Source organism: Penicillium malachiteum (genome assembly GCF_028827825.1).
Source record: "Penicillium malachiteum strain IBT 17515 chromosome Unknown utg000001l:1.0-8184562.0:1.0-8186909.0, whole genome shotgun sequence".
Classification (NCBI taxonomy): domain Eukaryota; kingdom Fungi; phylum Ascomycota; class Eurotiomycetes; order Eurotiales; family Aspergillaceae; genus Penicillium; species Penicillium malachiteum.
The window spans coordinates 4,491,089-4,514,837 of record NW_026643094.1 but is presented as its reverse complement, the minus strand read 5'-3'; the positions used below and the strand labels follow the sequence as shown (position 1 = coordinate 4,514,837).

The 23,749-nt window shown below is 47.1% G+C and overlaps 12 protein-coding genes across 12 annotated transcripts; 8 read left to right on the top strand and 4 right to left on the bottom strand.

Annotated features, from left to right (window-relative positions):
- Positions 1-1,421: 1,421 nt before the first annotated feature.
- N7483_001720 (forkhead box transcription factor) lies at positions 1,422-3,605 on the top strand (the record flags this gene model as incomplete). The annotated part of the gene is made up of 1 exon (XM_057085157.1): positions 1,422-3,605. The coding sequence occupies one exon, from the start codon at positions 1,422-1,424 to the stop codon at positions 3,603-3,605; it is 2,184 nt and encodes a 727-aa protein (XP_056951306.1).
- A 680-nt stretch (positions 3,606-4,285) lies between these two features.
- Positions 4,286-4,935, bottom strand: N7483_001719 (BUD31 family protein; the record flags this gene model as incomplete). The annotated part of the gene is made up of 3 exons (XM_057085156.1): positions 4,286-4,429; positions 4,550-4,680; positions 4,764-4,935. The coding sequence occupies 3 exons, from the start codon at positions 4,933-4,935 to the stop codon at positions 4,286-4,288; spliced, it is 447 nt and encodes a 148-aa protein (XP_056951305.1).
- A 266-nt stretch (positions 4,936-5,201) lies between these two features.
- Positions 5,202-5,572, top strand: N7483_001718 (Tim10/DDP family zinc finger protein; the record flags this gene model as incomplete). The annotated part of the gene is made up of 2 exons (XM_057085155.1): positions 5,202-5,307; positions 5,406-5,572. The coding sequence occupies 2 exons, from the start codon at positions 5,202-5,204 to the stop codon at positions 5,570-5,572; spliced, it is 273 nt and encodes a 90-aa protein (XP_056951304.1).
- A 794-nt stretch (positions 5,573-6,366) lies between these two features.
- N7483_001717 (60S ribosomal protein uL23) lies at positions 6,367-6,945 on the bottom strand (the record flags this gene model as incomplete). Its single annotated transcript, XM_057085154.1, has 3 exons — positions 6,367-6,454; positions 6,519-6,805; positions 6,868-6,945. The coding sequence occupies 3 exons, from the start codon at positions 6,943-6,945 to the stop codon at positions 6,367-6,369; spliced, it is 453 nt and encodes a 150-aa protein (XP_056951303.1).
- A 617-nt stretch (positions 6,946-7,562) lies between these two features.
- N7483_001716 (25S rRNA (adenine2142-N1)-methyltransferase) lies at positions 7,563-8,414 on the top strand (the record flags this gene model as incomplete). Its single annotated transcript, XM_057085153.1, has 1 exon — positions 7,563-8,414. One exon carries the CDS (start codon positions 7,563-7,565, stop codon positions 8,412-8,414), a length of 852 nt encoding a protein of 283 aa, XP_056951302.1.
- A 68-nt stretch (positions 8,415-8,482) lies between these two features.
- N7483_001715 (putative transporter) lies at positions 8,483-10,639 on the bottom strand (the record flags this gene model as incomplete). The annotated part of the gene is made up of 7 exons (XM_057085152.1): positions 8,483-8,846; positions 8,899-9,065; positions 9,127-9,224; positions 9,277-9,405; positions 9,493-9,565; positions 9,623-10,412; positions 10,500-10,639. 7 exons carry the CDS (start codon positions 10,637-10,639, stop codon positions 8,483-8,485), a joined length of 1,761 nt encoding a protein of 586 aa, XP_056951301.1.
- A 698-nt stretch (positions 10,640-11,337) lies between these two features.
- N7483_001714 (uncharacterized protein) lies at positions 11,338-11,517 on the top strand (the record flags this gene model as incomplete). The annotated part of the gene is made up of 1 exon (XM_057085151.1): positions 11,338-11,517. One exon carries the CDS (start codon positions 11,338-11,340, stop codon positions 11,515-11,517), a length of 180 nt encoding a protein of 59 aa, XP_056951300.1.
- Positions 11,518-12,562: 1,045 nt separating this feature from the next.
- N7483_001713 (translation termination factor eRF1) lies at positions 12,563-14,246 on the top strand (the record flags this gene model as incomplete). Its single annotated transcript, XM_057085150.1, has 6 exons — positions 12,563-12,689; positions 12,751-12,800; positions 12,858-12,950; positions 13,000-13,230; positions 13,284-14,043; positions 14,131-14,246. The coding sequence occupies 6 exons, from the start codon at positions 12,563-12,565 to the stop codon at positions 14,244-14,246; spliced, it is 1,377 nt and encodes a 458-aa protein (XP_056951299.1).
- A 468-nt stretch (positions 14,247-14,714) lies between these two features.
- Positions 14,715-15,757, bottom strand: N7483_001712 (prephenate dehydratase PHA2; the record flags this gene model as incomplete). Its single annotated transcript, XM_057085149.1, has 2 exons — positions 14,715-15,611; positions 15,704-15,757. The coding sequence occupies 2 exons, from the start codon at positions 15,755-15,757 to the stop codon at positions 14,715-14,717; spliced, it is 951 nt and encodes a 316-aa protein (XP_056951298.1).
- Positions 15,758-15,994: 237 nt separating this feature from the next.
- N7483_001711 (uncharacterized protein) lies at positions 15,995-17,120 on the top strand (the record flags this gene model as incomplete). The annotated part of the gene is made up of 2 exons (XM_057085148.1): positions 15,995-16,676; positions 16,747-17,120. The coding sequence occupies 2 exons, from the start codon at positions 15,995-15,997 to the stop codon at positions 17,118-17,120; spliced, it is 1,056 nt and encodes a 351-aa protein (XP_056951297.1).
- Positions 17,121-20,140: 3,020 nt separating this feature from the next.
- Positions 20,141-21,506, top strand: N7483_001710 (uncharacterized protein; the record flags this gene model as incomplete). Its single annotated transcript, XM_057085147.1, has 5 exons — positions 20,141-20,187; positions 20,242-20,420; positions 20,476-20,570; positions 20,956-20,998; positions 21,073-21,506. The coding sequence occupies 5 exons, from the start codon at positions 20,141-20,143 to the stop codon at positions 21,504-21,506; spliced, it is 798 nt and encodes a 265-aa protein (XP_056951296.1).
- Positions 21,507-21,945: 439 nt separating this feature from the next.
- Positions 21,946-23,679, top strand: cbf5 (pseudouridine synthase CBF5; the record flags this gene model as incomplete). Its single annotated transcript, XM_057085146.1, has 5 exons — positions 21,946-22,054; positions 22,128-22,284; positions 22,398-23,029; positions 23,094-23,320; positions 23,377-23,679. The coding sequence occupies 5 exons, from the start codon at positions 21,946-21,948 to the stop codon at positions 23,677-23,679; spliced, it is 1,428 nt and encodes a 475-aa protein (XP_056951295.1).
- Positions 23,680-23,749: the final 70 nt, after the last annotated feature.

Here is a 23,749-nt window from a genome sequence, read left to right as displayed (position 1 = left end):
CTTTTTGTTCGCAGCATGGACTTGGCGTTCTGCTTTATGATTATAGAAATCGTTTCATGATTGAATTCATACATGACATACTACATGAAATCCGATTGATCTCTGCAAGGGCATAGTGCCTGTTCCTGAAACCATGATTTGAACTCGATAAAGTTTTAACGTTCCTCGATAATCCAGGGCTCCTCGAGGCAAGATTGAATAATGTCGGATTCTAGGGAGAGGAAGGACGAGCAAGGGATGAGTGGTCTCAGTTACATCCGCATTCCAGTGAAGAGTGAAAGGTGTCAAGAATATTGATCAGAAATTGTACTCTGGACTTTATAGATAGAAGAGTAAAAAATTTAAAAAAACAAATTAGAAAAAAAATTTAAAAAATTAGGAAAACGATTGGTGTTGAAGTAGTGAAAAGATGACCATATCCACGTATTGATCGTAAATCAATTGGATATGGCTTAGTAGGAGAATCAGTGGATCCTTCATTAGCGTTGCATAAATTGTCGATCTTTAACGATTAGAATGTAAGAAGAAAAAGAGTAAGGGCCAATCTAATCCCTTCCTGTACATGAGATCGGTCTGGATCAGATTGTATTGTCAGGGTTTTACATCATAAATTACTTAGTTTAACATACTAAAACGCGTGACGCGTTCGCGTGATTACCACTACAATACCAGTATTCGGAAGAGGCGGTACCAGCTTACTACATCTTACTCCAGTACAAGACCATCTATCATCCTTCCTCTCCCCCCACCTCGAGGGTCTTTTAATCCACCTGAAAGAAAGACTTATTCATAGGTGAACCATCGAGGGGAGACAAAAGGGTCCTCATATCCAGTTCTGGGAATCCATCCTTGGTATCTCTCCTTCCCCCCCCCCCTCTCGCCTTCCTCTACACGGAGTAAAACCGGTTTCCAACCACCATTCCTGCACAGAATCAGCTTTTATCCCTTCAATCAATTTATCTTTACAGCTTCAACTTCCAGTTCAAGTTCAACTTCGTCCCGTGGATATTTCTCCCCACTGAAAAAAAAAATTGATTCCTGTAAAAAAAAATCTACGAATCTCGGGAAACTCGTGGTGATTCCACTCGCAAATACAAGCCTGATTCGCTCGGCTCCTCTTGGACGTGTTTTGAGCCGTCTTAGCGCCTGGGGGCCCAACGCTTGCCAACTCGACTGGTCGGGCTGCATGACGGCCTGAGGCTGGCTGATCACACTCCTCTTTGAGTCTCTGATTGGCTCAACAGGAAGTTTCTGCACGCCGTCACATCACTTTCGGGCGCTGACTCCGTCGGGTCCGCTATCCCCCGGCTTTGTTGCGATCAAAGAACGGAGAGGAATCGCGTTGAACGTTGTTTACGACGCGTCATATGGTCGCAACTGGTTGTCGACCACTTCCTGTCACCATTGTGTCTATCTAGATTATGGGATCGACGCGTCCTGCGCCCTCTGCGCACAATTCTTCGGTACTGGGCCCATCTGCAGCAGCGATCAAATCGCAGCCGCTTCTCCAACCCTCACCGCTACCACTGCAGCCCATTGAAAACTCATTCAATCCGCTGTCCCGGGGCCCGCACAGGCCATCGCCGACAAAACCTTTGCCCACCCAGGGCTCATATCCTGGGCGAAAACTCGGTTTCGTTCCCATCTCTGCTCCGGTGGCTCCCATGTTTACTACCGACTCTCCAACAAAGAAACCTCCCTTCTCTATCTACTCTCAACCTCACCCCTCGATGCCGCAGTCGGCCCTCTTCACTACCTTCTCCAGTATCAATCCTCAATCTTCAAAAGAAAACATTCATCCCGAGGACCCCTCCAATGGCAGCTTTGCTGACTTTCCCGAACCTTCCTATGATGCGAAGATTCTTCCAATGAAACGAACCCTCATGGATGCCGCGCCATTAAAAGAGCGGCCTGTGAAGAAGCAGCGACGCGAAGAAAGCCCGTTTCATCAATTGCCGGAGCCTCATGAGATGCCGCCCATTGAGGATGATGGCACCAAGCCGCCTTATAGTTATGCGACATTGATTGGCATGTCGATCCTTCGCGCGCCAAATCGACGCTTGACCTTGGCACAGATTTACAAATGGATCTCAGATACATTCTCGTATTACAAGAATAGCGATCCCGGCTGGCAGAACAGCATTCGGCACAATCTCAGCTTGAACAAAGCCTTCATTAAACAAGAGCGCCCTAAGGATGACCCGGGCAAGGGCAACTACTGGGCGATTGACTCTGGGATGGAGTTTCAGTTTCTTAAGGATAAGCAAGTTCGACGCGCCACAATGTCAAGCCTACCTCTCCCTGCGGTTCCTCCGCGAGATCTGATCCCACAGCCGCAAAGCGCAACAACGACGACCTGGATGGTTCCTCCCCCACCTCTTCACCCCCACCAACATCATCAACCTAGTCATAATAATCACAACCACCATCCCCGCCACCGTCCAGCGCCACCTCCTCCCCAAGTCTCTCCGCAGAATGATGACTTGTCGTCCGATGCCACTTTACCTGCATCTGATCCTGCTTTACAGGATGATGCGGACGAGGGCGTCCATGCGCCTGTTCACCCCCGCCACCATAATCAAGCACCCTTGCGCTCTTCTCCACCTCAGGCTATTCGATCTTCTCCCCCAGTTGCTCCCCCTCGCTTCTCTCGCCCAGGAACCCCTCCCACTCCTACTCAGGGCCCCACACCGGCTCCACGTCCACGAAAGCGCAAGTCTATTACCTTGAACGACAGTGGTTACTTCTCCTCCTTGGAATCATCTGCCTTGCGGCCGAATAAGGCTAGTCATATCTTGACATCAGATCTCGATATCGAGCCCCCACGTATCAAGCGTGGTCGTGCCGAGGAGGAAATTGCGCGAATCCGCAGTTCGTCGCATGATATGAGTCCTCGTCAGCCTCCCACTCGCAAGGATCCTAGCACACTGGTTGGCTCTTCGCCGCTTCGAGGAGCATATGTCAGTATGCTTCCTCCACCATTGACTCCGGTTATCAAATTCAAGAAGCCAGCCAAGCCTCCACCTTCAGTCTCCCCTAATACCAATCTTCGAAACCATCGTCGCAAGATCCAGCAGATGGTCAACTCACCCATCAAGCATCTGGGATTGACAGATGACCTGCCTTGGAGTCCTGCTTTCAATCTTCATGATGAGAGTTATACACCACACGATCACTTCCATACGAGTTTTGATGTATTCGCCGATTCAGCCACTGACCCCGTCTCATCTGCTGCGTATGGCTCGCCTGAGAAGCGTTCCACGAAACGCCAACGCACCGATGATGGAAGCACTGCTCTCACCGACATCACCTTGGCCAGTGTGAACAGTCGAGTCGGCGCGCCTTCTATGCCTCGTTCCAAGTCCGCCATCTTTCCGGAATCCCCTTCCAAGCTACCTGAGATTGGCCGCATTGGCGAGACAACTCAGGACGATTTTTTCTCGTTCCACCTTTTTGATGAGAGCAATGACAGCTCTGGCGAAGTAGACGGAGTTGATCTCCTGCAGGGGTTCCAAAAGATTGGACAACCTCAACATGACTTGTTGAAACCTAAGACGTTCCACTCACGTCCCCAGTTGAGTAGTCGCAACACTACTCTTTTCTAAGTCTGACCCAATTCTATTTTGGATGTGACTTAATGTTATTCATTCTCGGATTATCGAACCAAATGTCTCTATCCGAATCCCATGCGTTGATGTGTTACTTAGGCGATTTCTGTTTTATTCTTTTTGTTGTCTCCCCCTTTGCTATACATTGGGTGTATCTTTTGGCTCGATCTGAGCTCTGCGTTATTCTGTTTCACTTTATTCCTGCGTTCTGGACCACGGAGTTGGTATTTTCTGGATGTCACCAGGATTCGGTTGGGTGGTGTTTTTGTTTGGGAGTTTCTTGGGGCTGCGCCATAGCGCTGGTTCTGATTGTCCTTTTACCACCGAGCCCAGGATGGCCTGGTTACGACCTTAATGACGATGCTAAGATGTACATGAGCAAGCGATGGTTTTTCATGACTCGGGATTATCGGGGTTGGGATCTTATTCTTTTATTGCCCTGTGGAAGGGCAGGCGCATGGCATTAGTGTAGTAAATTTGAAATATTGATTCTTGTCTACAATGAAGTTCTCCTGTAATTGAGGGTATCTGATTTAGATGGTAATAACAATCATCTAGTAAGAGGGAAACGAAAAAAAAAGACATGTACCAATGCAACCCAAAACGCCATTTTCCAGACTGGTTTAGAGAAAAGAAATCCTCGTCTCACGAAGTAATAACCTCATAATATCCATAGCCTAATCGCTGCTGGAGCATCCGTGACAACCACAGCTAACACACTGAATGCTCTGATCTTCTTTCAGTTGGGCTTTGGGCACACGGCAGATACAGGTAGAGTTGAAATTTGTCTCTTTCGTCTGAACGCATCGAAGACAGCATAACTAGGAATGGTTAGTAACAATCCATACCAATGTTCAGGTATCATAGGAGTGTACAAGAACCAGTTCACCAAACCCAAGGAATGGCCATCTGGTGTACCCAACCCAAGTACATCTACACACCTTCTCATAGCCCTGCTTCTTCCACTTCGCAATCAGATTCGCATCGGCATATTTATTCTTCAATAACCAGTCATATAAATGTTTCGAGATAGCTTCTTTCTCATAATAGAGATCGTAGATGTATCGGGAGCCTAGCCGTCCATGTCAGTATCTACAGTCTCAAGGATCCGAGTGTAATATGGCGGGGAGATGAGGGGCACAAGCTTGCACATACGTTGATGGCTAATTTGAAAAATCGGCCAAAGAACCTCATACTTCTTCTTTCCCTCATGAGGCTCATTCTCAGCATCTTTCATCTTATTACTGAATTCCAGTAAGGTATCTTCTAAGTCTTCGAAGCCAGCTGGTGGTGGTTTGCGGTTTCGGGCTGTACGGATAGGAGGCATGATGACGACTTATCAAGGAGATTCCCAGGGGAAAAAACAATCGAAGAAGAAACACAGCTTTGAATAAAATGAAATCAGGGTGGAGAAACCTTGGAAGAAAGAAAAAGAGAGATATTCAGCTTTCAACGCCGCGCGAATCGTCATTTTTGTGCCGGTTGTCACCGCCTTGGAATTTGCGCGCATCTCAATTCCCCATGGATACTCTATCATATAGTCATATAATCACAGCCATCACCTCTCCTCCCTTTCATCACATTCTCACCAAAATGGATCCTCAGACTGCCTCAGAGCTCTCTAAGCTCAATGATGCCGATAAGAAGGAATTGAACCAGATCCTTGCCAATGAGGCTCAGAAGTCCAACATTCAGCAGAGTATGTAACCACCTAAGAAGCAAGAGCTCTACACTCTGCATTGAATCAATTCAGCTTCCCAATGCCTCACTTGAAAATTTTACTAAAGCTTAATATAGTGGTCCACCAGCTCAACGACGTTTGCTGGAAGAAGTGCGTCACCGGCAAGATTACCTCCAAGACCCTCGACCGTACCGAAGAAGCCTGTGCACAGAACTGTGTTGATCGGTGGATGGATACCCAGATGGGTATTCTGAAGCACTTGGAGAATATGCGTGGTCACTAAATCACCACCCTATCTCGCATCTCATCTCTCCTCTACTTTTCCGCCTTCCTACATCTCCGACATTCATCCGTGGCGTCCGGTAATCGAATCGAATCGAACGATTGGTTATCTTCCACGCAGGTTACAGCTTTCTTTGAGATTTGAACTCGAAATGCTGTTGTACTCCTCTAATTCGATTCTTGGGTTATTATCTACTTTGTAGATTTCAGAGTCGCTTGTATACTAGGTTCAAAATGCACGAATTTCTATTATACCATAACTTGTCATTATACAGGTACAGGTCGATAGCTCTGGCAATTGTCCAGATTGGTACCTACGTAGTATTGGGTCTGTTGTCGACATCTATGTAGAATGGTAGTATGTAGAGGCTACGACATCAAAGTCCATTGTACACAGACTCGGATTCATTATTGTATACTCATAGCATAGAAGTTCAAGTTCCGTTGACGGTGAACTGGTGGGTCAAGCTCACCTGGGCAGTACTTTAGTGCTTTACTCAGGTCATACTAAGTGCATGTGAGACTTGGACATAGACGGATCCAGGCCTGGCTATTACATTATACCAATACTCTCAGGTTGAGCTATTCATAAAACCATAAGCCATAGTCATTACAGGCTTCAGCCATTCTACCCACTACCATATTCTACAAGAACCGTTGTATGATCGTTCGAAAATGTTCTTTTTTAATCATTCAGCCCTCGTTGCTGCACACACAGCCAAGGAACTGGCTGGTATAGAGAATCACCGCGGTGGAAAACAAAGTTCGCCCAAACCCAAAGAAATCCCATTACCCTTAGACGATAGCCAGCTTGGTGGCGGCGATGTCGAGAGCATCAACGTCAGCGGTCAACCGGGCGAAAGCCTTCTTGGAACCGTCGGGGCTGTTGGAAAACGTTAGCCCAGATCCTTCACTCATTCCAACTTTTTTTTCCATAGCTAACTTACCGGACCAGGGTGTTGATCTTGACACAGTCAACGTCGTACAGCTTCTTAAGAGCACCCTTGATCTGGCGCTTGTTGGCCTTGACATCAACGATGAAGACGAGGGTGTTGTTCTCCTCGATCTTCTTCATGGCGCTCTCAGTGTTCAGAGGGTAGAGAACGATCTTGTGGGCGTCGAGAACGGGCTGGTGGGGGATCGACACACGGGGGTACTTGGGGGACCGCGAGAGCTGGAGGGTCTTGGGGCGGTGGAAGGTGGTCGAGGTGCGAACCTTGCGGGACTTGTGAAGCTGTGTGGGGAATTAGTATTTGCAGGTGGTGTGATAATTCATTGATTTCGGTTTCAACGTACGGAAGCACCCTTCACGACTGCCTTGGCGGCAGCATTGGCTTTGCCGGCTGTAGTAATCTCGGTCAGTTTCACGGTCATATTTGCGTGGCGTGCGCGAGATCGAGAATTTGCGATTCGGTGTGGTCGGAGACAGAGAGATTGTGTGGCTCGAAAAGATCAAGAGATGCACAAAGGAAGTTTTTTTTCTTTTCCTTTTTTTTTTTTCGTTCGGATGAAAGTCGCAAGTGTCGATAGTGGTGAATGTTCTCCGGTGGTCTCTTGATCTTCCCAGCTCTTGTTGTACAGTCTCTTTTTTTTCTCGGGGAAACTTTTTTGATGCAATATTGAAATATTGTCACTCCTCCCACAATCTCCGTCCGACACACAATTTCGTCGCAAATTCGCAATTGGGTATTTCAAATAACAATCCGATGGCATCAGAACATACCTTGCTTGGTGGTAGGGGCCATGGCTGTCGTCTCCGCTGTCGTGATGATTGTCGCAGTGTCAAGAGTCGAACAATTCAAAGTGGCTTCGCTAAGCGAAAACCCTACCACTCTGTGGGTCAGGTGATTGCTGACTTATCCCGGCTTAGTCACCCTCCGCATTCGATTTCTTTTATTTTTATTTTATATCAATAAAATATAGCGATAATGTTCATGTCAATCTAATTGGGGTTTATTTTTGTTCTTTTGTTCTAGAAAAAGAAATACATAATGCCCTCGAAGCGTCGGCAACGTCCCGGTCTACTTTCCAGTACTCGACCGCGGACAGTCGCAAAATCCAACCATGCTGCTCTATCAGCCAAGGCTACCCGGACTCTGATCCGCTCTCACCACCAACTCCTTAAGGCTAAGGCACAGGCTGAGAAAGCAGGAGACGAGGCTCTTGCAAGCAGTATCAATGCTCAGATTGAAGCTCGAGGCGGCTTGGAAAGTTACCAGGTTGCTAGCAAGTTGGGCCAATCTGGCGAGCGAGGCGGCGATTCCAGTAAGACTCTGATAGACTGGATCAAGCCGCAGCTCAAGGAGTGGAAATCAACATTGCCCAAGTTGCGAGTCCTTGAAGTTGGCGCATTAAGTACGAAGAATGCCTGCTCCAGAACTCCTTCCCTGGATGTTTCGCGGATCGACCTGAACTCTCAAGAGCCAGGTATCTTGAAGCAAGATTTCATGGAACGGCCATTGCCATCTACAGAAGATGAGAGGTTCCACGTCATCAGTCTTTCATTGGTGCTCAACTATGTTCCCGACCCTGTGGGTCGCGGTGATATGCTCAGCCGCTGTGTCCAATTCTTGACAGCTGAATGTCCCATTTCACTTCCACCAACTCTCTTCCTTGTACTGCCAGTGGCCTGTGTGGACAACTCACGTTATCTCACAGAAGATCGGCTTCTTGCCATCTTATCAAGTCTGGGCTTCGAGCTTGCACAGAGCAGGCGTACAAACAAGCTGATCTATCAATTATGGAACCATACGGGGCCAGGTTCGCCACAGGCTTTCAAAAAGGAGATGCTTAATCCTGGTCATACACGGAACAATTTTGCTGTCATTATGCGTGAAAGCTGATGGCTCTGTTATACTATGCGCCAGAAATCTCAAATACATACATCCCCTCCTCAACACTATACATGAAATCACTCTCCCGAGATCAGTTCCGCGGGCAGGAATGCCCAGACGGTTCCCACCGCCGCCAGAATCGTGGAAGTGATGAGCAGGAACCAATCCAAGATACGCTCGCGGGGACTGATTTCCTTCCCGAATATCTTCAGATAAAACGCCAAAGGGAAGATGATGCAAATGGTGAAACACAGGAAAGAGCCGAGGAAGGCCATGATCCTGTCGAATTCTGGGAATACTACAGCCAGTACAACGGTGAGAGCCACAGTGAAGACTCGAACCAGTGCTCGGATGAATGCTTGAACAGCTGGTCTATATGAAGACTGTGACCCAATTCCAACGCCACAGAGAACTTCAAATGTGGCTACTAGAGGACGGGCGCTGTATCTTGTCAGAAACTGTGTGGTGGATGTTCAGATAAAACAAAACTTACTTCAAAGGCACCTTGCTGAGTGGGATAATGGAGATGAAGATGATAATACAGACAGATATGACTCGCGGATAAGCATCTACGCTCAGAACATTCGCTGTGATTTCGTCGCGTACGATGTCACCAAACATGAGCCAGCCAATGATTGCCATGGAGCAGTCGAGGGAGAACTGTGAATCTGCTTAGCAATTATTTCAATGTGTTATCTTCACTTTTATGTGGTGTTCTTACTGTAAATAAGTATGTGACCTTGAGACTCTTTCCATATTTCTTTGGATGTCTCATATCGCGATAGATGTTCGGGAAAACACCATGTCCACCCCAAGGTGCTATTCAAGTTAGTCTTTGTCTATGCAGTAGGATATTATGGGATCGCCTTACACATGATCAGACCAAAACTGAGAGGGAGGGTAGCCCAATTCTCAGGGAATAGAAACGTATTCGCAGGTTTTTGAAGAGAGCCCGGAGAATCAGGCTTGATCAGACCATCAACGCATATAAGGATCACAACTGCGAATTCATCAGCAACACATTTTTACCCTCTTTGGGAGCGTACTTACTCGATGTGCAAGATATAATACCCAAGATACTGGTTACACTGAGGAATCGCAAGGGCAAGAAATTCAGTGGCACCAATACCAACCCACACACCATCTTCCATTGAAGAATGCTGAGTCCAGGAATCAGGGCATACAAGCTATCCGCGAAACAGAACCACCAACGCCACGCAGGCACCTAGCAATTCTAAACAGAAGAGGAAACTAGTAACCAGACGGGCATGGTGTCCAAAGCTAATATAAGCCAAATCGGCATACGTAACGAGGGTATGGTCCACGTCAAGACACTTGGCCAAGATCTTCGCAGTATAGGAAGTTGTCACAGCCGAGTAAATGAGGAAGCCAAGGCCAAGTACCCATCCAGAATGCTTCAAAGCAAGTGGCAGACTGAGTAGCCCGATTCCAATAAGCACATTCACCGAATTAAAGACGGTTTGAGGAACAGTTGATTGGCCTATCACGATATCCTCCTGTGTACCATCACCATGCTCCACATGCTTAAGGAGTAGAGGTTCCCGATCAGGATCTCCCAACCCATCTGTATGCGTCTGCTGCTCGATATGTAACTGGATAGCATTGCGCCGTGTTGATTCGCTCACTCGTGAGGAGATCGTCCCGTATGAAGTCGCAAAGCTTCTAGATAGAGAAGAGGCCAGGAGGCTAGATGTTGGGAGGGCTCGTTTGGGGCTCGCGTAGGTCTTCGTGGTATGAGCTTCGTCATCTTGTTCATCATCTTCGTCGTCCGAGAGCGCATGCCGTTCTACATCTTGTGGGCGGGAAATTCGGGGGGCATAGACCCCTCCCGTCGCAACGGCAAACTCATCATCGGAGTCTACCGAGACGAAGGATGAACGACGCGGAAGGACTTCGGGGAAACAGGCAGCTCTTTGCCATGAGCGAGCGAAATTGTCAATACTATTCACGCCGCCAGCTTGTCGAAGCCGAGAAAAAGATGATGATCTGCAAAGCGCTGTTAACGTACGATTCCGGGATTGATTTTCAGGTCCGCCTTGACAGGAACTTGGCTTGTCTTTTTTTTTCTTTTACCTTTGCCGACCCCAGTTCTCTGCCTCGACAATCGGGTTGTCCTCACTCAAGTGACCATAGTCGTAAGAACTAGGTGCTGGGGCTCTCCAGGAGCTCTGACCCACGCCCCATCTCTGTTGTTGATCTTCCTCCTGAGACATTTTGAGTGCTACAACAGCTCAAATGCCGAGAGAAATTGAGGACCCTGATCTCCTATATACAAGAGCTAACAGGGATACGGGAATGGGGCGGAAGGGGAATTCCTGTTTCTTTTCGTCGGGGTAGAGATAAGAAACAGGCAAGCTACCGAGCTCTGTGCATATGTGGGGTTCAAGTTGGAGGGGGGGCTATGATTCCCGATAAGGTCATAGTTTTACTGGTTTTACTGATTTTACTGGTTTAAAAGGGTTGAAGGTGGTTAATTTACTCCATACTTTTTCGTTAAATTTAATCTGGAGTAGGGAAATCTGGACTTTTGAGACTCCATAGATAAACATCTAAATGCGACTAAGTCACTAAGTCGAAGAACTAGACTTTATTCAGTGTAGTCTCCTGTAGGGGGAAGCGGGACCAAGGACCCGATTAGCATTCGGTTTGTTAATAGTGATAGTAATGAAAATGACAGTCAACTGGAAAATAAGAATTAATCAAATTTAAGCAAGTCAACTGGTTTTTATTATGAAAAGTTGTCTATATACTTTGTACCTATGTACCTTATGTAGTACTTGGTGTGTATGTATAACTTAGCGGGATGTCAGCACTCAGTAATCCCCCCTAATTTAATCCCAACCTCTACACCTGTGGCAAGTCTTTCGCTTATCTCCTTTTCTAACCTCATGACCACCTTGATACTTCCATAATGTCTCTAAATTCTCGGATCGGCTTTGACATTCGCCCATCACAATATATCTTTGGTCTTCAAGCCGTCCCGCTAGTGGCCAGCGGTATATACACACTGCTGTGGCCGGAAATCGCCGCCAACTATACAGGCTCTCCCTTACAAGGATTGGATCCTGGAACCATTCAAGCCATGAGGTAATCTGCCCAAGTGGAAGGAGATGTGTATATGATCTTCCACTCATAAACAATAGCTTGACGTCGGTGGCCCTGGGAACATGTCAGACCATTGCGGCCTATCAGAACAATATTCCCATGATGATCGCCGCCATACCCGGGCGACTCCTAGCGGCATTCGTGTTTCACCGAGCTGGTGGCTCCTGGCGCAAAGTTGCACCTTTTGAAGGTTTGATGGGGATATTTATTACGATCGGGGTGTACTGGACATGGTATAAAGACCGGAAAAGATAGGTGGGAATCTGAGAACAAACCTTGGAAGTCAGAGTACATATGTAGTAAGTGCACATATCCATATTATCATAATATAGTAGCGTCTTCTGAGTTGTTCACCTACTAGGTAGATATAACTGCCCAATATTTGAATATTTAAAAAATCATACATACGCACCTTACTAATCTCGTATAACTTTGTCCAGAATAAGCAAAGAACAAGATCATCATGCAGAATCTTCTTACGTACATACATATACTCCAGTCTTCACCTGGGCAGTTGACTCTCAAGTGCTGTAAACGGCAACTTCAAATGTTGAACTTGAATTTGACTCACTTCATTATTCTTCTCGTATCCATGGATCTCCTTGACTCACAAATTCAATATGTATTTGAATATAAAATAAATAAATAAAATTCTGATGTATCTAATACCAAAGATATTGCCCCTGGTCCACTATAAGGAATAAGTACCCAGTACAACGTCACTCGCTCCCCGTGGCTTACCTCAGCCCACTCACCCCTCCACGGTGCCTGAGGAAATTTGCTGTTGAACTCTACGTCAACCAGCAGAGGTTCGTGAACCCCCATTTTGATCCCCGATTTCGCCATTCCTGTTCCCATTGATCTCCGCCTAACATATTCCTCTTCTTTATAGGCCTGAAAACCAGAAAAAAAAGTCCAAGGAACTCAGTCTTTGTTCCTTCGGCCCCATTTTGAGCCCACGTTAGGCGACGACAAGGCCCAGGCCGATACTTTTTTTTCCCTTTGCTGGCAGTCCCCCTCGCATCGTCAAAATGAGCGCTCAACAACCGCAGGGTGCTGATGTGGAGAAGAACATTGAGATCTGGAAGGTGAAGAAACTGATCAAGCGATTGGAATCTGCCCGCGGAAATGGAACTTCCATGATCTCGCTCATCATTCGTATGACCCTGCCCAATATACACAAAGTTGGACCAATGCATTTGTCTAATTTTCACGACAGCTCCCAAGGATCAGATCTCCCGAGCGGCAAAGATGTTGGCTGAAGAATACGTACGTTGTCCGGATCTTTCAAAACTACCCCACCACACTCTCTAATACAGATCATAGGGTACTGCCTCTAACATCAAGTCCCGAGTCAACCGTCTCTCCGTCTTGTCTGCCATTACCTCCACCCAACAGCGTCTCAAGCTCTACAACAAGGTCCCCCCCGAATGGTCTGGTCGTCTACTGTGGTGAAATTATCACCCAGGAAGGAAAGGAGCGAAAGATTAACATTGACTTTGAGCCTTTCAAGCCCATCAACACCTCGCTCTACCTTTGCGACAACAAGTTCCACACAGAGGCTTTGAGTGAATTGCTGGAGTCGGACCAGAAGTTCGGTTTCATCATCATGGACGGTAACGGTGCGCTCTTTGGTACTCTGAGTGGTAACACTCGCGAGATTCTCCAGCGTCTTTCCGTTGATCTGCCCAAGAAGCACGTACGTTAAATCATCATCTTTTCAACTACCTTCATCTCACTGATTTATTACAGGGACGTGGTGGTCAATCCGCGCTGCGTTTCTCTCGTCTGCGTGACGAAAAGCGTCACAACTACGTGCGTAAGATTGCCGAGTTGGCCGTCCAGAACTACATTACCAACGACAAGGTCAACGTTGCCGGTCTCGTCTTGGCTGGTTCCGCCGATTTCAAGAACGACCTGAACCAATCCGATATGTTCGATCAGCGTCTGCAGACCAAGGTCATCAAGGTGGTTGACGTGTCTTACGGTGGTGAGAACGGTTTCAACCAGGCCATCGAGCTTGCGGCTGAGACTCTGGGTAGCGTGAAGTTCATCCAGGAGAAGAAGCTGATTGGAAAGTACTTCGAGGAGATCAGTCAAGATACCGGCAAGGTCTGCTATGGTGTTGAGGATACCCTGAAGGCTTTGGAGCTTGGTGCCGCCGAGACCTTGATTGTTTTCGAGAACCTGGATGTTACTCGTTACCAGTTGAAGGCCTCTGATGGCTCTGAGGTGATTGTCAACGCCACCAAGGCCCAGGAGGCCAACAACCGCGAGATGTTCGCGGACAAGGAGACTGGCACTGAGATGGAGGTTATTGAAACTAACACCTTCATTGAGTGGCTGGCCGAGTCTTACAAGGACTTTGGTGCCACTCTGGAGTTTGTCTCCGATCGTTCTGGTGAGGGTAACCAGTTCGTGAAGGGTTTCGGTGGTATCGGTGCCATTCTCCGATACAAGGTCAATTTTGAGCAGCTTGCCGACTACAGCGATGACGACGAGTTCTACGATGGTATGTGATTTCATCGCCGTATTTAATCGGTCCTTTGTTTTATCAGCCACTAACATATAATAGATTGACGGTCGAGCGACCTCGCAGAGAGCGAGGATGATAAGCCAGAAGCTCCCTCGGCGAGTGTTCTGACGGCTCGCCCCGTGGATCATGAAGGCAGCTCCAAGACTGGAACCAAGGCATCCGTAAAGGATTCCTTCTAAAAGCCGTTCCAAGCTTCATGAAGCTGCTCAGAGGTATGCAATCAACCTCGTCACTCTACAATGACCAATCCATTCTAACTCTTCACAGGGTCATCCAAGCTCCGTAATACCCACTGAGGTAACTAAGATGTAAACTGCAATTTGAAAGATTGGATACGATTCTCGCTATCTTTAGTCCCCCATTGCTGTCTGCTTGAAATGTAGCGAAGCAGGGGGGGACTTTGTTTTCTGAGCCGTTGTTCCAGAATGTCTCGTCCTGGTTCCTTCGTTTATGTTTCTCGCGCTCGTTATAGTCTGAAAATACATTCGAGAGGCTCGTTCTGCTTCTTATATCCAGTTCATTTTGTATACCCGGTGTACATGGCACCATAATTCTATATACCCGAAATGCTCCCGCTAGTGGTGCTGATCTCACATCATAACTCATCAATATAACAACAGATGTCCCTTCCCAAATGAATGCGAGATCTATGCAGATTGATCCAACTGATCCTTCCAAGTTCCTAAATCCCTGCAATACTCTGTAACATCCCTCAGATCCTGCAAAGCCTTCACAACAGCATCTTTGTTCTCATCCGACGGTGTCCGACCACACTCGACAAAGAAAATATACTGCCACGCGCGCTTCAAACTGGGTCTCGTATTTATAGTCGTAAGATTCAGACCATGCTTCTTGAAGATAAGCAGCGCTTCCGCCAACGCACCAGGCGAGGAGTGATCAATCGAGAAGGTAATCAACGTCTTATGCGTACTATCATGCACCGGGATCTCCGCCGATGTAGGCGCATTCGGCTGTTCCAGATCCAACTGTGCCGTTTTCTCCGCAAGGACATTCCTCAGGATAAGGAAACGAGTCGTATTATCCGCTCGATCCTCAATGTTCTCTTTCAAGATATCCACACCATGGAAGTCCGCCGCAAAGCGACTCGCAATCGCCGCAGCTTTCTCCTCTGGATCCTTTGAGACTATTTCAGCGCCTTTAGATGTTGATGAGACGTCCTGTCTTTCAACACCCTTGAAATATTGTGACAGCACTGATTCGCACTGTCCCCATGCTTGTGGGTGTGTGTATAACTTTGTGATTGACCCATCATATCCCGACCATCCACATGGATACGAGCCCCTGTGTACCAATAAACAGTGGTGCACTGTCAAATAGTACTCGCCACAAACTTTGACATCTTTATATTGATTGTTTCGGTCTGCAAGGAGATCGAGTGTTTGGACGACAGAGCCATTTGTGGAGTTTTCGCAAGGAATCACGGCATAGTCTACTTTTTGGCTTTGAAGTGCGGCGAAGGCATCGGCGAAGGATAGATGGGGGATCAAATCGGCCAATGTCCTACCGAAAGACTCGGCGGCTGCCTAATACAGGGATTATCGGTTAATCGGGAAGATAATTGTGGTTGTAGGACAAAATTTCATTGTCAAGTGTGGGGTTAAGTTCAGTTTCATACCTGGTGTGAGAAAGAGGCTAGCGGGCCAAGAAAGGCCACTCTTAAACGGTCCATAGATGCGATTGAGTATGGAAAGAATATTTTGAACAAGAACGAGCTTTTAAGAAAAGAGCCCAATGAAATATTGAGTTCCCCCTGCGTTGTGAGCTATTAGCTGTTTCTAATCCAATACTGGACTTATCACAATTTCTCCAATTCCACCCGAGCGGTGTGGCGGAAATAAGCAAACAAAGCAAACAAAGAGATAGCTTCGACCTTCTTATGATCTATCAACCTCTTTTTTACCTCAATATGTCCATGAAGAATAGTTTCATGCACGGCTTGCTCAAACGAGCAATACAGACTCGAGCTTACACCTCGCTCTCAGAACGTCTACACCATGACCTGACGACGCGGAAGATCCCACTCTTCTTCGACTATCTACATCCTCAGCAATCCCACCTGTTGAATCTCTCTTTGCAGGGTATTCTACCGCGTTCATTAAATCAGGATGTACCGTCAAGTTTACCCTCAATAAGAAATCCGATTCCATTACCCATAGGACACCACCTAGTCTACTTCCCGCCGCAGGTATCCCTTTCACAACTACTTCCAGATGGCACGGACATATTACACACACCCGGCGAGCCTTTTAACAGGCGGTTATGGGCAGGTGGTAATGTGCACTTCCCAATTTCCGGACCAGCACTAGATGGTACTCGTGCTGTTTGCGTTGAATCCATTCGCAATGTCACAATCAAGGGACGAGAAGGCGAAGGGAAGGTGATAGTCACGATCGAGCGCCGATTTGGTACAGTTCCAGAAGGAGAATCAGAAGCACAAACCCGAAGTCGAATTTGGCAAGAAGATGAAGCCGATCTGGGTGACTCATCCATCATCGAGAATCGAGATCTCATCTTCATGAGATCTAAGACCGCGGAGGAAATTGAACTTGACCAGGCGCAATTTGATAAACCGAGCCGCACTGTGAGGGGTAATACTAACCTTCCTGATGGAATTCGCTCCTGATATTCGATGGAACAAAGATACTAATTGTGAGATAGCGCCTACTAATGCGACTTTCCGCCATTCGATCATTCCGACCAAGGCATTGTTATTCCGTTTCTCAGCGTTGACCTTTAACGCTCATTCGATTCATCTGGATACGAACTACACGCAAGGCCAAGAGGGATTACGAAGTCTTCTGGTTCACGGTCCCTTGACCTTGACTCTACTGCTAAGCGTGCTCCAGACTCATCTAGAGAGCTTGGGTCTTCGAGTTGCTCATATTGAATACAAGAACCTGACGCCTTTGTATGTCGACGAGGAACTTACTGTCTGTGGTAAGCCCAAGAGCGATGGGGCTTGGGATATCTGGATTGAGGGACCGAGCGGTGGTTTATCTGTTCGAGGGTCTGCAAAGACATGTCCAATTTGATCATGCCAGTGGGTGTCATAATATTCGGGGAAAGGCATTGTAAGATATAATTGAGCTAATAAACTCAAGGGACTAATACCAAATGTACATTATCAGATCTACTTCAAGTTCCAGCTCAGCGCACCCTCGCCCCTGTAGAATTGGGCTTCAGAACCTTGGAATAGCACTTGAGTAGTAATCAACACCTGGGCATTTGAAGTTCTTCCAGGTCCATTGTCCACCCAAGCGGACTCGGAGCCGTCACGGGTGAACGACTCATCTGAGTATTCTATCAGTACAACCCTGCCACCTGCAGCGGAGAGGAAATTATAGATCCTGGCTCTTGAGGCTTGCCGACATCTGCAACTTGAAGGTTTAAAAGCACTGGCAAGATTTAAGAGCACTTTCAATGTTTTTGGTTACATACTAAGTAAGTTCCACGGGATGCTGGATCTGATACCGCGTCCCCAACGTTTGAACATATACATATGTATGGGCTCAGGGCAACATTTGAACACTGGCAATTTTTTTTTTTCAAACGACAATGAACATGTCAAATTCTCATATATTTAGGCGATTTCTAGTTCATTGGAATGCTGAGAGTTGAAAATCACCAAAAATCATATTTTTACCAATTTTTATTTTTCAAACTTGAAAACCATCTGAATGGATCGGAGGATGGATGGATAGATGGCGTTTCTATTGGTGCCTGAGGCTGCAAATTAAAGCCTGGAAAATAGGGCATATAAGTGTATTCGCCTGCTATTTTCTATGCTCTCGGACATTCGAACTTCAATTTCGAGTGCGTAGCATGTGAGAAAAGTACCCTGCATATAATTCCTCAATTTATTTAAGCTCTTTTTTTTCTTCCATAACACCAGTTCAAATGTTGACTCAATAACGTGATTCCCAAGCGAGTGGGCCACCCAAGCGAGTGGGCCACCCAACCAAAAAATCGCGTCGCGACCGCGTTCTTTTATCTTCAACCACCCATCATGCCACCAAAACGTACTGTTTCGGCCGAAAAAAAATGGTAATCAAGAGGGTCGAATCCTACTTGCTATACAGGCTATTAAAGCTGAACAAATAAGCTCTATCCGTGAAGCTGCACGCTGTTTTGATATACCTCGTACTACACTACAGCGTCGGCTCACTGGCTATACCAATCGCTCTGAGACTCGCGCCAACAGCCATAAATTAACTGAGAATGAAGAGAAATCACTTCTTCAGTGGGTGATCTCTATGGATATACGTGGAGCTGCCCCCCGGCCTGCTACTGTTCAAGAAATGGCCAATATTCTCCTCTTAGCACGTGGCCAGACCCCTTCTCAAACTGTTGGCAAAAATTGGGTCACAAACTTTGTTAAACGACATTCAGAGCTTACTACACGTTTCTCTCGACGATATAATTATGAACGTGCGAAGATGGAGGATCCAAAAGTTGTTCAAGAATGGTTTAATCTTGTTTTTCAAACAATTCAAGAGAATGGTATTCTATCAGAGGATATCTATAACTTTGATGAGACTGGATTTGCAATGGGACTTACAGCAACTGCTAAGGTTGTTACTCGTTCTCGATATTATGGTCGACGATCACTTTTACAGCCTGGAAATCGTGAATGGGTAACTGCTATTGAAACAATTAATGTATCTGGATGGGCCCTTCCACCAGTGATTATTTTCAAAGGCAAAGTTTTAATTGAAGGATGGTTTACAAACCTTCCACTTGACTGGCGATTTGAAACTAGTCCAAATGGATGGACAACTGATGAAATTGGACTTCGATGGCTTCAAAAACACTTTATTCCAGCAACAACTGAACGTACGCTTGGAAAATATCGACTTTTGATTCTTGATGGTCATGGGAGTCATTTAACTCCCCAATTTGATCAGATTTGCAAAGAGAATAATATTATTCCAATTTGCATGCCAGCTCATTCTTCACATCTTCATCAGCCACTTGATGTTGGATGTTTTGGGCCTTTAAAACGGGCCTATGGTCGGCTTGTTGAGAATCAAATGCGGCTTGGTTTTAACCATGTTGATAAATTTGATTTTCTTGAAGCCTACCCAATCGCTCGTAAAGAGGCTTTTCAAACCCAAACTATTCAAAACAGCTTTACGGCAGCTGGTTTAGTACCATTTGACCCAGATCGAGTACTTTCTAAGTTAAATATTCTTCTTCGAACACCTACACCCCCAGCTAGCCGCCCTACTAGTCGATCAAGCCAATTTTCACCTAAAACACCTCAGAATCTTATTCAGCTTCAACGGCAAGCTAGTTCAATCAAAGCTCTTCTAAAACAACGTTCAAAGAGCCCTCCAAGTCCACTCAAACAGCAAATCGATCAAGTTCTCAAGGCCTGCGAAATTCAGATGCATTCAACAGCTTTATTAGAGGTTGAAACACGCAAATTACGCGCTGCACATGAAAAGCAAAAGCAAAAGCGCAAGCGGTCTACTAGGCAGATACCTAACGAGGGTGGTATGACTGTTCAGGAGGGCCAGGAGGCTATACAGCGTGCTATACAGGTGGTTGAGGCGCCAGTGATCCCTCCCGTACCACGGCCTAGGGCGCCTTATTTACCCCCCTCAGCCAGCTAGGAGAAAGCTACCGACATGTAAGAAGTGTGGAGAAGAAGGCCATCGATCAGATCACTGTGATATTTAGTTAATTATTTTAATAAATTGGCGTTCTGGTGGTAATATTTATGATTAAAACTGTAGGGTAGGCGGTGGGTGGCCCACTCGCTTGGGTGGCCCACTCGCTTGGGAATCACGTTAGTGAATCTCGAAAGTTGAGTTGCTTTCATACATTCCGCTTCCCGTTTTGGACTAGCGCCAATATTCGGAACAAAAAGCTCGGATAAACCTGTCGCCGAACTTTTGCACACGTTTTTTTATTATAAAAAGCTGTCCTCCCGCTTCCTTTCTTCTTCTTCTATTCCCAACCTCATTTACTCGTTCGTGTTCTCAATAATATGATTCCGAGTCATCTAACCGTCTAGCTTCTTTACCTCTCATTTTCTCATCAGCTGGCCATGGACCAAGTCCAGGCGGCTTTCTGGGCTGCACCTCCGGTATCTCGGTACGATGCATTGATGATTCCACCCAGGTGGACCATTGACTGACGAGTCTTCAGCACCATCACAGCTCTGACGTTGGTTCAGTCCATCCTTGTCTATGGCGGCGTGCTCAATGGATATTATGTTGTCTTTTTGCCGAGCCACGTCTTCAAGCTACTTCCGCAAATCTGGCGTCTAGCAACCCCTTTCCTACTAACCGGACCACAGCTCAGCTTTTTCTTTGATCTCTATTTCAGTATGAAGCCTCAGCGTTGCATTGGTCATCTAGGGCCCTGCTAACCTGCTGGCAGTGTACCACTATGGCAGCCAGCTGGAAAACTCAGCTCGGTTCAGTCAGCCTGGAGATTTCTTAATCTACGTGGTCTTTGTAGCATTTTCGATTATGGTGAGTGACTTGCTTGACCCGATGCTTTTGCTCGGTAGAGTCGTGTTTTTTCTTTCTTTGTTTTGCATTTCCATGCCACCTCGCCTTATCTGCCCGCCCAGCCACAAACTAGCTGAAGCGGTTCCTGAAAGCGAGGAAGATTACCCCTGCATCCCGTGCAGCACTACTTATAATTCGCAATCCTCAGTGCTGCATGAGGTGTGGGATTGGTGGGATTTCCCGAGAAACCCGTCGTGAATCTATTTACGCCGGAGGTTCAGGTGCCCTACATTTCTACATACTCTATTATCATTCATTCCCAATACTATTATTATGATTCAAATTTTCCATTCCCTTCCCGGTAGCCCAGCCCAATATTAGAGCCACATTGCTAACTTTGCCTAAGCTTACTGCAGGTTGCGTCCTGGGTGGAGTGGTTTTCACATCGGGTAAGCTACCAGTATCTTTGACTTGATCTGGAGAAGACAGTGGCTAAGTCTTTCGTTTCCTTTTTACCATGTAGCATTGATCCTGGCTTTCATCTACACCATGGCTCAGGACAACCGGGGCAAGAGAGCCACGTTGTGGTTTATTGAGATCCCTATGGAGTATCTACCTTGGGCGATGCTTGTGATTACCCTGGTTATGAGTGGGTGGCAGAGAACCCTGATGGAGGCTACTGGAATCGCGGCTGCTCATCTCTTTGACTTTCTCACCCGCATTTACCCAACTTTCGGTGGTGGCCGGAACTACCTCACTGCTCCTGCTGCTGTGCAGCGTTTCTTTGCCAAACACAACCCCAGGCTTGGGCACCGTGGATATGGTACTGCATTCCGTCCACAAGCATCTCAGTCCCCGCAGCCCTCCCAAAACTCCCAGTCGACTCGGGGCTGGACATCTTCGATTCAGAACCCTTGGGGTGGCCGAGGTGCGGGCCGACGACTTGGTGGCGATTAAGAATGGGAGTGATTTGAGATCATCATACTGAGCATTGAGGCATGGAGTTTTAGCCTTATTTTCAATTATCACTGATGCTATCTCGTTGAAAGAGAGTGATGAAGTCTCATATGAGCATTTGTAAACTAGCATTGCCACTATTTCAATATTTCACTAAAATCAAGTGAATCCTCATAACTAGTATTTTATGGACATGTTATAAAATATTCCATTAATTCATAAAATTAAATTGCGTAATAATTCTCTTCTCTAAATGCGTTAAAACCCTTCCAAGGTTCTACTACTGTATGTACTGTAATGAGTGACCAGTTGACTGAAATCGAATCCTGCATACCACGTGACTAACGACGGGCGCTAAACCGCAATAGGACTTGGAGCTGCCGCACTCGCAAAATTTCCTCGAACAAATTTTTGGTCTGCAACAGCAACCACCGACAAAATGACCGCCGTCAAGAACCAGGAGATGGAGTACTCCATCAAGCCCGAGGCGGTTAAGCCCAACATCACCGCCGAGGAATGGCCCCTTCTCCTCAAGAACTACGACAAGTGTACGTTTTCCAGAGAAAAATGAGGAGGAAAAAAACTTCTTCGGATCCATTGGTTAACATTTTTGCTGTATAGTGCTTGTTCGCACCGGTCACTTCACCCCTATCCCTGCTGGTGCTTCTCCTCTGAAGCGTGACCTTAAGTCATACATCAGCTCCGGTGTCATCAACCTAGACAAGCCCTCCAACCCTTCCAGTCACGAGGTCGTGGCTTGGATGAAGCGTATCCTCAGGTAAATCCACCACCACCCATTCATCCCTCCCTACCATGGTATTCACTATAATACCATTCGGCTGGAAGAGAAAAGTAAATTGCAGAACAAACGCTAATCAATTAAACTTTTAGAGCCGAGAAGACAGGTCACAGTGGTACCCTTGATCCCAAGGTTACTGGTTGTTTGATTGTCTGCATTGACCGTGCCACCCGCCTGGTCAAGTCCCAGCAGGGTGCCGGTAAGGAGTATGTCTGTGTCATTCGCCTTCACGAGAAGATCCCCGGTGGTGAGGCTCAGTTCCGCCGCGCTCTGGAGACCCTCACCGGTGCGCTGTTCCAGCGTCCTCCTTTGATTTCCGCCGTTAAGCGTCAGCTCCGTGTCCGTACCATCTACGAGAGCAAGCTGTACGAGTTCGACAACGAGCGTCACCTCGGTGTGTTCTGGGTCAGCTGTGAGGCTGGTACCTACATCCGTACCCTGTGTGTCCACCTGGGTCTGCTGCTTGGTGTTGGTGCCCACATGCAGGAGCTGCGTCGTGTGCGCTCCGGAGCTATGGATGAGACCAAGGGTATGGTTACCCTGCACGATGTGATGGACGCCCAGTGGGTTTACGACAACCAGCGTGATGAGTCCTACCTGCGCAAGGTCATCAGCCCTCTCGAGAGCCTGCTCACTGGCTACAAGCGTATTGTCGTCAAGGACAGCGCTGTCAACGCCGTCTGCTACGGTGCCAAGCTTATGATTCCTGGTCTTCTGCGCTTCGGTGAGTGATACATCCCTTATTATCTCTTTCTTCAAAGAATCAAATTAGCTAACGTTTTCTTCAGAGTCCGGCATTGAGGTCAACGAGGAGGTCGTTCTCATGACCACCAAGGGTGAGGCCATTGCCATTGGTATTGCTCAGATGTCTACCGTTGAGCTCTCCACCTGCGATCACGGTGTTGTCGCCAAGATCAAGCGCTGCATCATGGAGCGTGACCTGTACCCCCGCCGCTGGGGTCTGGGCCCTGTTGCCCTTGAGAAGAAGAAGCTCAAGTCTGCCGGTCAGCTCGACGTAAGTTCAAACTTTTTGGGATGATTTGATTGATCCTATATTAACATCTGAATTAGAAATTCGGCCGCACCAACGAGGCTACCCCCGCCAAGTGGAAGTCCGACTACAAGGACTACAACGCCCCTCTCGAGGATGGCGAGACTGCTGCTCAGCCCGAGGTTGCTGCTCCTACTCCCGCTGAGGAGCCCGTGAAGGCCGACACCGAGATGGTTGACGCTGATGACGAGAAGAAGAAGCGCAAGCACGACGGTGAGACCGCCGAAGAGAAGGCTGAGCGCAAGAAGAAGAAGAAGGAGAAGAAGGAGAAGAAGGAGCGCCGGAAGTCCAAGCAGGCAGAGGACAGCGATGACAGCGACTAGATGACCAGGAAGATACCCCTGCTAGTTTGCGGTCCACTTCCTGTACCATATTTGCCATACTTTTGTTATT